This window comes from Sitophilus oryzae, unplaced genomic scaffold (assembly GCF_002938485.1).
Source record: "Sitophilus oryzae breed Bouriz unplaced genomic scaffold, Soryzae_2.0 scaffold_813_pilon_pilon, whole genome shotgun sequence".
Taxonomy (NCBI): domain Eukaryota; kingdom Metazoa; phylum Arthropoda; class Insecta; order Coleoptera; family Curculionidae; genus Sitophilus; species Sitophilus oryzae.
The window spans coordinates 2085776-2102446 of NW_022147432.1; the positions used below are offsets into that span (position 1 = coordinate 2085776).

At 31.1% G+C, this 16671-nt stretch overlaps 1 protein-coding gene across 2 annotated transcripts in view; it reads right to left on the minus strand.

The window, feature by feature from the left end:
- LOC115889282 (gastrula zinc finger protein XlCGF26.1-like) overlaps positions 1-16671 on the minus strand; it is a 158333-nt gene that overhangs the window by 12812 nt on the left and 128850 nt on the right. For both annotated transcript variants that reach the window (XM_030909230.1, XM_030909229.1), the window contains 2 exons: positions 6942-7142; positions 618-827 (listed from right to left, as the gene is read on the minus strand). In XM_030909230.1, coding sequence (XP_030765090.1) covers positions 618-827; positions 6942-7142 — 411 coding nt within the window. The remainder of the gene's footprint in view (positions 1-617; positions 828-6941; positions 7143-16671) is intronic.

A 16671-nucleotide genomic window follows, 5' to 3' on the forward strand; every position in this document is an offset into this window, starting at 1 on the left:
GTCCCGAAACGTTATGCCACACCCATTCTTCGTTCCTAACCCATTCACAGAGCTTGTCTTTTGCGAGATTTTTTGGAACATGGAAATCAGCACGTTCGTTTCCCTCTAGGCCGACATGTCCCGTTATCCATATTAGCAACACTTTATTCCTATCTTTTAATAAATTGAGTAGTTTTTACAATGAAGAATCGTCACAGACGTACATTTCGTTGCCTCAAGCGCTTTCAACGCGGTTTGACTATCCGAAACTATGTTTATTGTTTTCTCGGTGTATTGCCGTTCTGCCAGCAAAGGCACACAGGTTTCAATAGCATATACTTCAGCTTAGAATTTATTATATTATTATGTATATATATATATATATATATATATATTATTGTTATATTTTATCTCTGTCTTTAAACTGCTACAATAAATGCTAGTGCCGCGCCGCGCCGCGCGCCGGTTCCTTTTTCGTTTTTGGATCCGCCCGTGTACCTACACAGTGAACTTACTTGTGTTGTCTAAAGTTTAAAGAATTACTGATATTATTAATTTGACAATGAATAATATGGGGTCATTAATCAAGGTATTAAATTCATCATTATCAAAATTTCTTACATTTTTAATTAATTTACCTGGAATCAATATGATCACGCTTGATGTGATTTTGTAAGATCCGATTTGACATAAATTCTTCGTCACACTGCGCACAAACCAACATCTGTTGTTTTTCCGGTGCCAAGTGAATTTTCTTGTGTTGGCGAAGACTTGCCATATGTCGTGTTTGGTGATTACATGAGGTACATCTATAGACCTTTTCCTGCGATTCATTCGACTCCTTCTCCCTAATAAAATAATTTTTAAGTATTACAGTCTTGTAATTGCATAGAAATGAGTTCCCCAGACGTTTGTTACAACTAAAAAATAGACGTTTGGCTACATATGGCAGACCCATAGACCTTTTTCTGAGCTTTCCTGGATCTAATAAAAGAATATTTAAATATTAGTCTTGTAACTTTATAAAACACGGTTCTGTACTACATACTTTCATAGTTACTGCTCTACAAAGAAACCAAAAAAGTGCTGTAAAACGGAGATTTTGGAGTTTCTGATGAACAACAAAAACCACCTAACCTAGAATCTCGTGTTTCTGTGAGATGTAGTATCTCTATTAAAGGAGTTACTAAACGAATCAAGGAGTAAAAACAAACTACTTGAAGATAACGTTGTTCTTCTAAAAGGGAAAACAATAAGTCTGGAAGAAACAGCGCAACGGTTCCCAGAGAGGGAGGTTAAGATAAAACCATTAACAGAACAGGGATATCCAGAGATACCAAATTCCATGGCAGGAGCGACCTTCCAAAAAAATTTACCGCCAAACACGAACAAAGGTACGGTACCCAACGAACAGATAACGATACCAATAAGAATGGATTCCCGAAGTCGAAATTACAATATTTTTACCGAGAAGAACAATCGTAGAGAAGCGACAAAAACCGTCGGCACTATTGAAGTGAGGGAGACCAAGTTTTGTGACCTTCAATTTGAGGTACGTGAGAGATCGCCGGTTTCTAACTACACTGAAAGAAATTCAATGAGGCAAAAGAAATGAAAAAAGATATACACTGTGTTACGGTTATATATTTTAAAGGGGAATTAATTTTCTTATATTTATTTTAATTGATATATCTTGACAAAATGGTGAATGTGGTGATTTATTATTTTGTTTATAACCTTGAAGATGGCACGTTAATAAAATATAACAATACATTTCTTAATGCATATTAATTATTTATTTATTTTCTATTTACATAATATTGTTTGCTTTCAAATTAATATTTGAAAAACTGGATGTTTTTTTAAATCAAATGATAAATAAAACAATTTTAAGAAATTTCTCAGCTGTTATCAGAAGCATTAAAACAAACGACAAAGTAAATATTAGGATTAATTTTTTAATGATATCAAATTAGTTTTTCATATAAGTGAGACTAAAAAAGACGAAATGAAAAATAATGAAAATAATGGGTTTAATCTGAAGATTTTCTAATTTAATTTTTTAATAAGTGTCTCAAAATATGTTAAAAAAAATAAGTTAGGTTACCTAAGTAACCTAATCGGTTAATAAAGTTTGATAATAAAACGCATACTAAGGTTTCGCTAAGGTTTCATAAACTGGTTTTATTATAACAAATGTTTATTAGGGGCGTACTCAATATAACAATATGATAAATCTGAAATTAGTAGTAAAAGTTTCTACATATATGTATATATATATATATATATATATATATATATATATATATATATATATATATATATATATATATATATATATATATATATATATATATATATATATTTTTATATATATATATATATTTTAAATTTAAATGTCAAAATGTACCTTTACCATATTGATCCATCTTCTTTTGTTACTTCCTGGTCAACAGTATTTTGAAATCATCGAACTATACGTTTTTGATATTTAAAGGCAAATAATTAAACTGTACTCAAATTACAATTGTGTATTGTCCAAAAGTTATTTTGCCGATTCCGTTCAATTGTTAATTTTATTTTCAAAACCGGGAAGGAAATAAGGCACAATTATGTAAGTACTCCTTTTGTTTGGTGAACATTATAGTTTTATGAAAAAAATAGTCATTTTTTACATTAAAAACATGTCGATTTTACTAAAATAACAAAGTCAAAACTTAACAAACTAAATTTAAAATGAATTTACATATTTTGCTAAAATTTTTCGATGGATAATTTGTTCTACCATCGGTACCAATCACTTACTTTATTTTATTATTTTAGTTCAAAAACTTTGAAGGAACCTATTCATAAGAAGGGTTTTAATATAAAAGCTCTTTTCATAAGGGACAATTTAATAATTTTGCAAGAGGCAGTTTTTAATTAATCGCGAACAACCTGCATCTATTTTAAGTTTTAATAATATTTAGTGCTGAAAGTTAGTTCTTTAAAGAAAGTAGTGCTGAAAGTTAGTTCTTTAAAGTACGATTATAATAAGTAAGGATAAAAGACAGATTAGTTAATCCAAAAAGATTATTTACGCAAATAAAAAAATAGTAAAAATAGATTTAAAGTCCTGAAATTAACAATGGCAACGCTGCCCGTGTTCCGAAAATCCGTTGGGATGACAGTTGGCCGTTTTACCTCCCACTCCAAATTTTTAGGCGGGATTCGTTTTGTCGCTTCTCTACGGTTGTCCTTCTCTGATTTTTAAGGGCACAAAACTAAAACCAACGAATTAAGTAAGCCTGAAAATAAGAAGAAAAAGATCATAACCACAAAAATATGTAATACTGAGCTTTATGGCCGTTGTGCGTAGCAAATTAGGAACACTAAATAATTAAGTCATTTAATTAACTCGATCAATTGTTACAAACTAAATAACTATTACAAAATCATGAGTATTCTGTTTCTTGGCGGAAAACGTAATATCGAATACGTCCACAGAATAATCATCCTTCCTCCTTGATTGACAGACATCAGCTGGACGGCCATTCAGGGTTGTTACTCTTCTCCCGAGGAGTCAACGAATCTGTGGCAGGCACTAACTACATTCGGAAGTCTGCCACAGTTTTGAATAAAAAGATTAAGGAAAGAGCACATAAAACGTCTTAGATTGAACGCGACGGGGTTCTTAAATGACATCTTAAATTCTAGTTTATCAGTGCCGTTCTAATTTTATTCAAAACGTGTAAAAATATGATGTAGGGGAGCGCCGGGAGGGTTTGGACAATATTTAAATAAATAATTATGACATTGACATAAGTGAGAAGTAACTAAATTTTTGGTGTCAGATCGATTGACTTATACATCTTACATACATATTCCTTTATTTCATTCAAAAAGTATTACAACATCATGAGTGACAGACACATATACGTACATATGTAATATGTCCAAACCCTCCCTCATAACCGGGAGGGTCTGGACGAAAAAATACATAAGCATGGTTAGCGACAGCAGGAAAATTTTGCTATTCGTTTCGACACTGCTGGACGTAACTTACGTTGTTACCCCGTTAGTGTATCGTGACCGACACGCCCAAGAAACCATCTGTTTTTAAGATACGTTTATTTGATGAACAACATTATTTTTAAAGCAAAAACGAGCAAAACTAATATCTACAAAACGATGAAATCAGCATAAACTGTACTCGGTAAGATCGATATTGAAATAAATCATATCTGCATATCGAGCAGATCGGTCTGTCAAAGGATTCGGTAGTTTCAATATCACTTCTTCGTATGACACAAATGCTGGAGGCTCCTCACTAAATCTAAAACGGTTGGAAGCAACTTGCTTTTTCAAAAGTTTTACGTTGTAGCCATCCAGGACAACTTCTTCTATTTTAGCGGCATAATGTCTAACTGATTTTTTTTCCAAATACTTTACTAACTATGAAACTCTGGACTTCAAGTTTTGTAAGGTCCTCATCCTCATCATCATCCTGTTCCAAATCCAGGTCTGAGGACGAATCTTTGTAAATGACTTCTTCCTCATCGGAAGAAGAGTCGCTCATAACTTTTTTCTTTGCTTTCTTTATATTCTTCAGATCAATTTCTGATCTATTTTTCTTTAATTTCTTCTGTGCAATTTCATCGCGTTCTGGAGTATCGGTCGCCACTATGGATTTTCTTTTAGGAGGACCTTTTCTAGATGCTTTTCGTTCTGAAGCTTTTGGATATGGTCTTATTTTGGATGGCGATACAAAATTTTGTTTGTGATGGTCGATTTCAGCTCGAGTTTGGGGCTCCGGTAATGGCTGTGCAGAAGAAGTGGATGGTAATGATGCATCTACATTTTTTTCTAAAACCTTATTTTCTGTTGTAGGTGCTACTCTGTCTGTAACAAACGAGCAAAGGAAATCCTCTTCGCTGAAAATATTTTTATCAAATGGCCAATGTCATCCAGGGCCCGAATTATGTAACTTAGAAAACGCTAAGCGCTTTTAGACGCTCAGCGTATATGACGTTAATTTTCGCTGAGCGCGCACTTAATTAACGATTTCGGTATTCTCGTCTGACGTGCTTAGCATCTTTACTGATTGCGCTGAGCGCTTTGAAAACGGTTGCCTTAAAGGATCGTTTTGCTTGTCGAACTGTCAGTGAAAATCGAAAAAATTGTGATTTTGTGCGTTATCTTCCTCTTTGGTGAAAATTACTACTTCTTCTATAAATTCCTCAATAAGTAATTGATAATTTACGACTTGGTAGCTATAAATATTGTTCAAAACATCGAAAATGTTGAGAAGCGTCTTCAACACTTCCCTCGTATAATAAGAATAATGACATATCCATGACATATCCATAGAAAAATAGCTTGACATAACTCAACAATAGGTTATGAAATTCACGTAACTTTGACATTTTTCATTGTTACATCCGTCAGTTATCAATTTTTGACTATTACCTACACTAGAAATTCTCATGTTGCCGATATGTGCCCAACGCGTAACCAGAACACGATTCGCATGGCAACGAGGATACCAAAATCGACTGCCTTGCGTTTCGCTGATCGAATACTTGCGCTCACCGCTTTGAAAGCGTAACGTTTTTATGTCAAAGTTACAGAATACGGGCCCAGATTTTATGTTTGAGGGAGTTGCAGATCGATCCCAAGCTATCATGCATATTGCTGCCAGGTCATATATCGACAAAGTCTGTCCTGGATGAGAGAGCATCCAGTCATCTGCTCCTTGGTTAAAATATCTTTTAAATGGGCCGAAAATAGTCCGATCTAAAGGTTGCAATTTGTTAGATGTATGGGGTGGAAGAGTTAGGATCGTAATACCATTTTCTTTGCAGTAATCAATTGCAGGAACAGATAAATGGGATTCGTGATTGTCCATTATGAGGATGACTTGACGTTCTTTAGAATATCGAACATGAGCTACGAAGTGTTCTAAAACACGTAAAAAATTATCCGAGGTCATCCATCCAGATGAATGAACTAAGCCGGTTGCGCCATACTCGTCAGGAATACCACTTAACATTCGATGTTTGTCAAACTTTTTCCTTGGAAACACCCACACTGGAGGAAGTGCTATTCTATTCGGTCCAATGATGCCTACTTGCGTCACCAGCTGTCCTCTTTCACGTAAAGTGACCTTACCCACTTGATGCTGGCCTTTCGTCGCAACCACTTTTTGCGTTTTTTGAACTGTGGTCACACCCGTCTCGTCCAAATTAAATATGTCTGATCCAGTAAATTCATGCCTCTTCAGGACCAATTAAACCCGCAATTCAAAAAACACAAAACAGTTTGTTAAAAGGCACAGTGTAAACCTATCAAATATTAGAACGAACACGTGGAAAAATGTGAAAATGGTGATGCGTCGAAACGGAGCGACTAACCTGCTTCGCGTCTAGACAAGCACTAAGGATATTCAATTGCGCTTCCGGTTAAGTATTTGTTTTGAATTGCTTCCCAATTAGGCGGCAGTTTTGAATGTGTCCAATGCCTCCCCCTGTCCAAACCCTCCCGGCGCTCCCCTAGGGTTGATTCAATAATAATTTGTTGTTTTATTTTACAATTGTCAATAAATATTGGTAGTTATTAAAATTATTACAAAAATATATAATTCAAATAAAAATAGATAAGTTATAATAATTATTTATTAACACAAACGTTCAATATGTTACCGAAGCAGGTAAGTCAAACTGACGTATCTAAATTCTTTGACATCTAATCATTAACAAGTAGTAAATAAAAGCAACAATAGAGAACAACGGCATACGGCCTACAAACACGTAAACGTTTACGTACGCATGCGCATTTCCTATATTTTCTATTTTTTATACACGTAAAAGATTCTTTACGTCTACGTATACGTGCCAGGAACGGCCGACTCGACCGTATGCCGTTGTTCTCTAATACAAGAAAAAAAATATAATTATTATTAATAAATTGATTAGTTAATTTACCTGGAACCAACATGATCATGCTTGAGGTGACGTTGTAAGCCGTGTTTTGTTCTATATTTGTTGTTACAGTGCGCACAAGTAAACATCTGTCGTTCTTCCGGTGCCAAGTGAACTTTCTCGTGTCGGCTAAGTTTTGACATATATTGTGTTTGGTAGCTACATGTGGAACAAGTATGGACCTTTTTCTGGACTTCTTTCAACCTAATGAAATATTTTTTAATATTAAAATCTTGTAATTCTATAAAACAGGGTGCCTCAAATATATAAACACCACGTATCTACCCCTGTTACAATTTACAGACGACTGAAAAACCCCTTTTAAAAATTTAAGTAATTTTAAAGTATAGAATAAAATAAAAATAATATCCATATCCATCCATCCATCTATACATATATAAAAGCTCAAAGGTTTTTTTTGTTACATCCATCCCGCCGAAACCGCTTCACCAATCTTGATGATTCTTTTTTTAAATGAAAGGTATATATGTCTAAATTTGTTATGAAGTATTTTTATATATTAGAACTTTATTTAATTTTTAGTTAAAAACCATAATTTCTTGATAATACGGCAACATAGGTAGTAGATAAAATTTATCAGACAGAAAAAACCCAAAAGAACCAGGTTCTCAAAATTTAAGCAAAAAATATTTTTTTGGAAATTTTTAAAGTAAAATAACTGGGTTACTTTGGAATTATTTGAAAAAACGGTAAAAATAAAATACATATGTTTTTTTTTATCCAGATATACCAGCCCTGAAAATATTTGCACTTATTCATTGAAAAAATTCAATGAAAACGAATCGATTTTACCATAGAAAAGCATTTTGATTTTTTGACCTTATAAAAAATTCAAGCATGTTTTCGTATTTTTTATTTTTTTTTCTGAAACAGAAGGGAAATTTGAATGAGTATAAACGGAATTAACAATTTTAGAACAAACGAAAACTTTTGTGAAGAATTTTTTTCTTCTCAAAATGTTAAAAATAAGAAGTTTTTTTTCTCTTGCAAAAAGACAAAGGCTAATAAATAAATAGGAAAATATTTTTTTCTAAATTATACGTCAATTATATCGCGCGGTGCATCGGGATAGAAAATCCCATGTAAATTTTGAAAAAATCAAATATGATCTCCCAAGATGATTTTATGCAAATCCCATATCCCCATTTTTTTGAAGAGGCGTTAAAGTTGTGCTTTTGCCTAGAATTTTATTTTATTCGGAATGGACATTTAAATGTTATTTGCAAAAATCTAACTTCAAATTAGTAAAATTTATAATACGGCCCAGGGAAAGCTACAATTAAAATACCTGCAAAAATATTTTGTAATTGTCAAATTCGATGACACATTTTGTTTATAGAACCTCTACACCAAAGCTCTACACCTTGGACGATATGCTGGCGCACGTATTGGCCAAAGAACTGAAAATCTGTCAATACGATGGGATGACGTTCAGTTTGTCTCGACGCCGACGCTGGCCAAGATAAGAAATGGATATCTGAACGGTAGTGGCTGCGACAATTTATTTAATAGACAAGTTAAAGCACTGCCGAAGACGTAGATGTAAACGTATCGTTGGACATGTACGCTTGCGCAGTGAGAAATTAACTTGCGTTTAAGGATACGTGATACACTAGACAGTTGAAGCATGGCACCAGGTGGATGACACTTCTTATGGGAGAACTGGCAATGGTTGAAAACTTGACTACAAGCGATTTTCTAGGAATCTTCCTTACCGATAAATTATTGACAAGAGTGACAGATAAAACTTTGACATTCTTTCAGTATAACAGTTCATCTCTTTTTCTTTCTAAAGTGTGCGTTGAAAGGAGACAAAAACAATTTTTGGTGACCCATAATTTGTTATTCGAACACCACTTTTCTCCTTGTCGGGTCGTTGACGTTGACTTGTCGCCATTTTATTTCTTTTGTTTACACGCTGCAGTTTGCTTTGTAAATTTAATACATAAATGATTTAGGCAAATATAGGTTTTTGATAAAACTCCTTGGACTAACGTGTAGGTAAGTGTTGATAAATAAGTTCTTTTTCATCTTAACATGCTCATTGTCATTCTCCTGATTTAGGTGACAGAAAAGGATCATCAAATCAAATTGAATTTTATATTTTTTCATCCCAGGACCGATAATAAAATATACATTTTATGGATACCTTCCTAAATATCAACGAGATGAGCCATCGGAAGAAAGGCACCACAGTACAAAACAGAAAGGTGATCTTTTTTCTTTTCACTTAGGCTATTGAAATTATTATATACTATAGTCGTGTTCGGCATTATGCTCTGAGAAATATAGATAAACAAAGAACAACAGATATAAAGCATCCCAGAGGAAAAGAGAGGCAATACCTGTACTCTCTCTGATATTTGTGAAAGTTACGGCAAAGTATTGTTGTAAATCTCATCTTTTTAATCGACATGAAAACTTTGACACTTTCAACAATACCCTGACAGATATCAGAGACGATACAGGTTTTTCCTCTTTTCCCCTGGAATACTTTTAATTTATTATTCTTTGTTTATCTAGATTTCTCAGAGCACTATGAACAAACTCAGCTTGTATGTTTGAAATAATCGTCCAGTTGGCTTAAAAATGATGATCGATGATATTTTCTATATAATTTTACTTTCAAAATTATGATATACAGGGTTGTTCACCACATACGACACGGAGTATTGTAGCTAAACGATTATATTTTTACAAATTTCAAGTTTTGGGTTCGATGAAGGACTATTAGAGGTACAATTTAAAAATAATTTGACAAGATACAGAGTGTCCCAAATAAGTAAAAAATATCAAAGTTGTATTTTTTAAATGGAACACTCTGTATATTATTACATTTTTAGTTTCTACGATTAAGATAAAGGTAAATTTGATTAAGGTTTATTATACTTAAACCTTACCGTTTTTGAAATATTTTCAATTTTGGGAAATTGCAGTAAAAATTTTAAGGCTTCATTTCTCCAAGGGTATCAAAGTTTTTAATACTAAATATTTACTGAAATTTATTTATTGATCAGTTATTGTGTTGCAATAATAAAAATAATACTACCTTATACAGAGTGTCTAAAAATTTATTTTAAATAATTTCTAGCTTTAAACGTCAATAACTTCTTTAATTTAAATGGAACGCCCTGTATATTTCAGGAGAATCAGATGCACAATTTAATTGTCTATCAAATTGTATTATACCATTTTTTACCTATCCCTTCAAGTTTTCGTAGAAAATGCATTTTCTTATAATTTAGACCCTATTTATCAATATACCCATGGAATATTGACATTTTAGATTATTTTTAAAGCAACAAATGTACAAAATGTACAGGCTAGTAATATTATCGTTTTTAGCAAAACGATAATATTACTTAGCCCATTTGTATGCAAAAGAAAACTATTTAAATCTTTATAAGAGAGTATACCATTAATTAAATATAACACCATTATTTCCGCCCATATACTAATTAATTACATACTTAATTGTGTTCGTTAATAAATTATTCTAAGTAAATGTGGATTTGAGTCAGAAATCAATATAATAATAAGTTATCAAAATTAAAGTCTCTGTTGTTATAAATAAGTATTTATTAAAAAATGAAATATAATTTTTAAGGCGTTTCTTTTTATCACACTGTCTAATACCCACACAAAATTCAGTTTTTTAGTATTTGGAGCAATTATTATTAATCAACGCAAACAGTCAGTTAATGTAGTTTGAATACTGGAATCATATTAATTGGTCCCCTTTAACAAATATTTAAACAGTTTTTTTATTTTTTAATAAAATAAACAAATTATATCGACAATATTAGTATCTGTACTCTTTAAAAATTTGGTACATCTTTAAAAATAATCTAAAATGTCACTATTCCATGGGTATATTGATACATAAGGTACAAGAAAATGCATTTTCTACGGAAACTTAAAGAGATAGGTAAAAAATGGTATAATATAATTTGATAGACAATTAAATTGTGCATCTGATTCTCGTAAAATATACAAGGTGTTCCGTTTAAATTAAACAAGTTATTGCCGTTTGAAGCTAATAATTATTTAAAATAAATTTTTAGGCACTCTGTATAAGGTAGTATTATTTTTATTATTGCAACAAAATAACTGATCAATAACTAAACTTCAGTAAATATTTAGTATTAAAAACTTTGATACCCTTGGAGAAATGAAGCCTTAAAATTTTTACTGCAATTTCACAAAATTGAAAATATTTCAAAAACGGTAAGGTTTAAGTATAATAAACCTTAATCAAATTTACCTTTATTTTAATCGTAGAAACTAAAAATTAAATAATATACAGGGTGTTCCATTTAAATACAACTTTGATATTTTTTACTTATTTGGGACACTCTGTATCTTGTAAAATTATGTCGTGTGTGGTGAACAACCCTGTATATATCTTCATTTCTAAGCCATCTATGACGCCATTTTTTTCAGTTTTGTTATATTAATTTTGTCTCTTGATCTACTTTTAACATTATTCTTTTAATTTTATTAATTTATTGTGGTGAAATTAATTTTTGTTGTATATTTGATATTGATATTAAACATATTTTTAAAAAATGGTGTATTTTTTGTGTTTTTATCTATTTCATAATTAAAAATAAATGAAGAATTAAATTTTTTTATTTTTTGAGCCCCGCCATGTATGACAATCTAGTCCGTAGTTCCTACAAGCGATATTGGGGGCGCTAGTAGCAGTATACTTGTCAACAGTGTCAAATTTAAACGTCAATTTCACTTTCCAATATTTAGCAAGGCGCTCGCACTTCTCCTTGTGTATGTGTTTTGTGCATGTCACAATACTATGGAGTCTAAAAGGAGGAGACGAATCGAACGCAAAAATGTTGGGCCCAGATTTCATGATATAAATGAAGTTCGAAAATCGCCGTTAGGGGCGCATGTGATCAAAGAGATTGAAAAATACACAGCTTCTTATGGCAAGAATTACTATTTTGTTATAAATTATAGAGGTCAGTTAATATTTGGGCATATTTTTACCAGATTTAGCTTTTAGAAACTTCTTCTCTTTAAATATTGTTATATATTTAAAAAAATCCGAAAATTTAAAAACCGTTTTTTATTTTTTTATCCCCTGAATATGATTTTATGACACTTTGTATACTAAAAATATTTTTTTAATTAGACCCGTCTGAAATACATTATCTTAATAATTCTAGAAGTTATCGAAATCAAAGTATTTCAAAGAGTTTTCCAATTTTGACCCCAAAATGATTTTAAAATCTTGTATTTTAACACAATTTTTTTGAAATTTTTCTGGAGGGTGAATGGCGCTCTTCCGTGGTGGTTTTTTTTATTGTTTAATTATGTATAGGGCATTTTAGAACTCGAACCAAAGTCGAAATTTTCCAAAATCTGAAAAAAGAGAAAATAATAAATAGTGAACTGACTATTTACCCTCTATGGATAGAACCCTTGTATATGAATTTTTAAAGTAGCTCAACCTAAGACGTTTATGGATGTAAAGCACCAGATGGCGGGGCGTATTTCACAGTCTTTTACTAGAGAAAAATATTTTTTGTTGCTCTGAAATTTGAAGCGGCCAATAAAAACAGAAAATAAAAATCGATAATTTTCGGACTGTGCCAATTGGTTACTAATCGACCAGATACTTTTTGTCTATTAGATATGCTATAAAAGCTGGTAATTATACAATTCGACCACTGTAAATACCCGACAAATTCCGCAAGGCCGACGAGGTCGATGTTTTTCACTGATAAGAAAAAAAAATGTTTGTTTAGGTAATTTTCGAGATATTTTTTCTTTCTGAATGCACATTTTAAAGTATTTTATATTCTTTGTCCGCTTGATCTATTATACTGGTCGCACGTATCGAAGTTTTATTTCTTGTAGTTTTAAAATATTTTCTTGTTTAGCAAAATAAAAACACTAAATCACCACAATACACCAAAACACTTTTACTTTTACACTGGACGCGCGTTTCGCTAACCATGTTAGCATCATCAGCAGATGATTATAAACTCTAGTTTATAATTTTTTTTTGCTGTGTAACACCAAAGGTTCCAACCCTCAACTGTAATGTTCTTGTTTCTTTGTAGTTGTAATGTAAAATTAGATTAATTTATTAAGTTTGATTATAATGTTTAGTGTAGACTACCAGAAGAAATTTAGTAGTGTTTTTATATTTTATTTTGAAGTTAAGTAGTAGAGGTGAAGGGGTAATTTGGTTAATTTTTCTTTATGTTTGATTAATTAATAAGTTTGATAATTTGTTTAGTGTAGAATACAAGAAGTAGTTTGTGTAGTGTTCTTGTAAGAGATTATATTCATTTATTTTGTAGTTGAGTAGAAGGTATTTGGGTATTTTTTTCTTTTTGTTTTTCTTCTAATAATTATTGTAGTAGTTCTTTTAAATATTGTGATAGATACATTATAATCTTCCTTCTACTTTTCTGGTAGTTGAATATACGAAAAAAATCTGATCAAATTTATTTTAAATGAAATTAATCTAGTCTTATTAATTAATCAAATTAAACTAGTCAAATAATATTAATTGCAATCAATTATTAAAGAATATTAATTATTTTGGAAAATAACTTTTGAAATGGAGTATTATTGATAAAATTTAGCCAATTTTTTTACCCAGTAGCGTATTTCAATATGATCTTATAATTTATCACTGTATAATAACTTTGTTGTGGCAGAAAAATATACCAGTTAGTTTCAAAAGATTATTTTTTTTTCAAACGTCACAAAAGTATTAATTTTTGCGACGTGATTGACAATATAAAAAAGTCATTTTAAAGCCTAGGCATAAAAGTAAAGCACTTTTACGCCTACAGCTAAGCACAAAAGTATGAAAATATATTATTAAAATGACATAAGTCTCAAATTCAACGAGCCGTAACCATAGTTTCTCGATATGTAATTACTCATGGTACAAAGAGAACTTGAAAACAAGGTATGGTCGATAGCGTCTCCAATTTCGTTCAGTTTGCGCATATCGCCTGTGACGTCATATGCCATACAATAAAATATCCGTATTGTTCAATTGCCACTAATAAAAAAAGACCTAAAATAGGGAAGAATTAAATAACCCCTAAAGTTATGTAAAATCATCGAGTTTGACATTTGAAAAGTTATGACACATTATACACATTTATTATGTATCATCTGTTTGAAAATTTGAAATTGGCGCGTGGAGCTTGCCGACCAATAGTGCCGTTTATCACCTGTGACGTGATGACCAACCTGCGCAATATCATACCTTATTTTCTTTGTATCATGATAATTACTTACAAGGTATGAGTTTTAAATATTTTTATATTATTTGGAACGTTTGAAATTGTTTAAAACATTATTTGTGGCGTTTGAAAAAAATAGCATGTTGTATTCGGAGTAAAAATGACTTTTGTGCTTCGGCTGTATGTCAAACCTACAGTCTCGCCACGAAAAGTGTCATTTTTACTCCTAATAAAGCAATATAAAAAAAGTTTGATGGTTTAACGGGCTTTGTGAGTTAAAACATAATGATATTTTCAGTTTTTATAATTCTTGATCGAAAATAAACGGCGTCAGCGATGGCTATGAAATGAAGATCGCTGTCATTTTATATGTAAATTTATGTGGGAAATGTCGTCGATCGTCATTTCCCTGCCAACTGGACGCCGTTTTTTTTTCATATGGTACAAAGTTAAAGTAAACTTGACTCTGACCATGTTTTACGCTAAGAAAGATTTATTTCGTGTAATAAAGATTTTAAATGGTGTATTAAGTACATAATATTTATTTAAATGTCAAATAATATTATTGAAACAAGTGCCAAGTTTTATTTTTAATTAAGAAAAAAATTGTATAAACGTTTTGTTTTCAAAAAAAAAATTATCTTAAATATGTAAAACCTCAATTTAGAATAAAATGATCGAAGAATGAAATAAAATTTTATAGCCCTGGGTTTAAATATTAATAATTACCAGTAATTAGCATTAATGTACCAACATATTGAAAATTGTTATTTCTTTGTTAAATACGGTTTAGAATCCTTAAAATAACAGCAAAAATAATCGAAAATCAACAAAGAAATAATAGTTTTGTTTAAATTTCTTAATTAGCTGAGCCCTATTATAGTTCGCAAAAATCCAAGCTATATTATTACATTACTCTGAGGGAAATGCCGCAAATAATTGATATTTTTGACTCCGCCCCTAATAACATGCTTCATTCTTTTAAAGCTTTACGATTTGTTCACCAGAGGCAGCACATTTTGTCGAGAGGTTGACCAACTTTAAGAATATATAAACAAGGATAGAACTCTATAGGGAAATTGGAACAATTTCCATTGCACGTCATCAATAACACCACGCGTCGTCTTATGGAGTTTGCTGGTGGTCGTATTATGATGTGCAACGGAAGTTATTTTAATTTCCCTATATCTATAGTCCCATATAAACTGTATTACTAAAATAAATAGCTTTGACATATAAAGTTTTCAAATTAAATATTTGAAATTTTCAATTGTCGCTTTTCTTGATATACTTCCCTGATTTATTTTTATTTTTGAAGAGCATTAATACTCTCTTTATATATAGAAGGATGGTTTGAAAAAGATATATTTTATTCATATTATTGAGGTCATTAAATAAACCCTTGTATAAAATTTTATACTTATGGGTATGAATTTCATAAATTCGCTATGTCCAAACAATTAAACTCATGTCTTTTAAATGATCCTTTGTACAAATTTTTATGTGTATAATCTAGAGATCACGAAGGTTATATAAATTCTTACTTTACACATTTGTCCAAAAAAATCCTTTATGGGTATTTCGCCACTGCACTGCAAGAAAAATCTACAAAATAAAATAGTTATTTTTTGTAAACACTTGCGTTAAACCTAAAAATTAATGATAATAATAAATTAATAATTAATAATAATTGTTAATTTTTAACAGAACGTCAACGATTTCTTGTAGACGTATCTGTTTTAAAAAGTAAAGTGTTCTCGAATAGTTCAATTTAAATATGTTAAATTGTTTTTTTCTTGTTTCTTTATATTTTTTTTTGCTTCCGACGACGGAAAGAGAAAACTTTCCGAAACGTTAAGCATTTTTTTCTTTGTTAGGCAAATTTTTATTACTGTAAACACAACTTCTGACAAGCAGCGTCCCTTTAGATTTAACGCAGAAGTGTTTACAAAAAATAACTATTTTATTTTGTAGATTGTACTTGCAGTGCAGTGGCGAAATACCCATAAAGGATTTTTTGGATAGATGAATCCGCCACATACGTACAGACATTTTTTACACATTTGGTTGATGAATTTCAAAAATCTCTTCTAATTCTTTCTGTAGAATTTCATTCTTCTAGACCAGATAGGTAAGGAATTTTCATACAACAAATTGTTCGACATAATTTTTAGTGTTGGGAAAAATCGGATGATTTCAATCCTCGAGTATTGAACCTCCAGGATTCCAATAATCGGATGATCATCCGAGGAATCCACGGTCATAAACTTTTCTCTGTATAATATTTCTCGATCGAAACCTGAATAATACTCGCCGCTGGGTGTGAGTGATTTTGCTTGCTGTTTTTAGTACACTGTTGCCATGTACTTGAATGACTTGAATCATATTGTAATAAAAATAAATAATTATTTTAAACATTTTTTTTAATAATTTTTAATATTTTCGTGTCAAAATTATATTAAAATTATGATTTGCTTTAA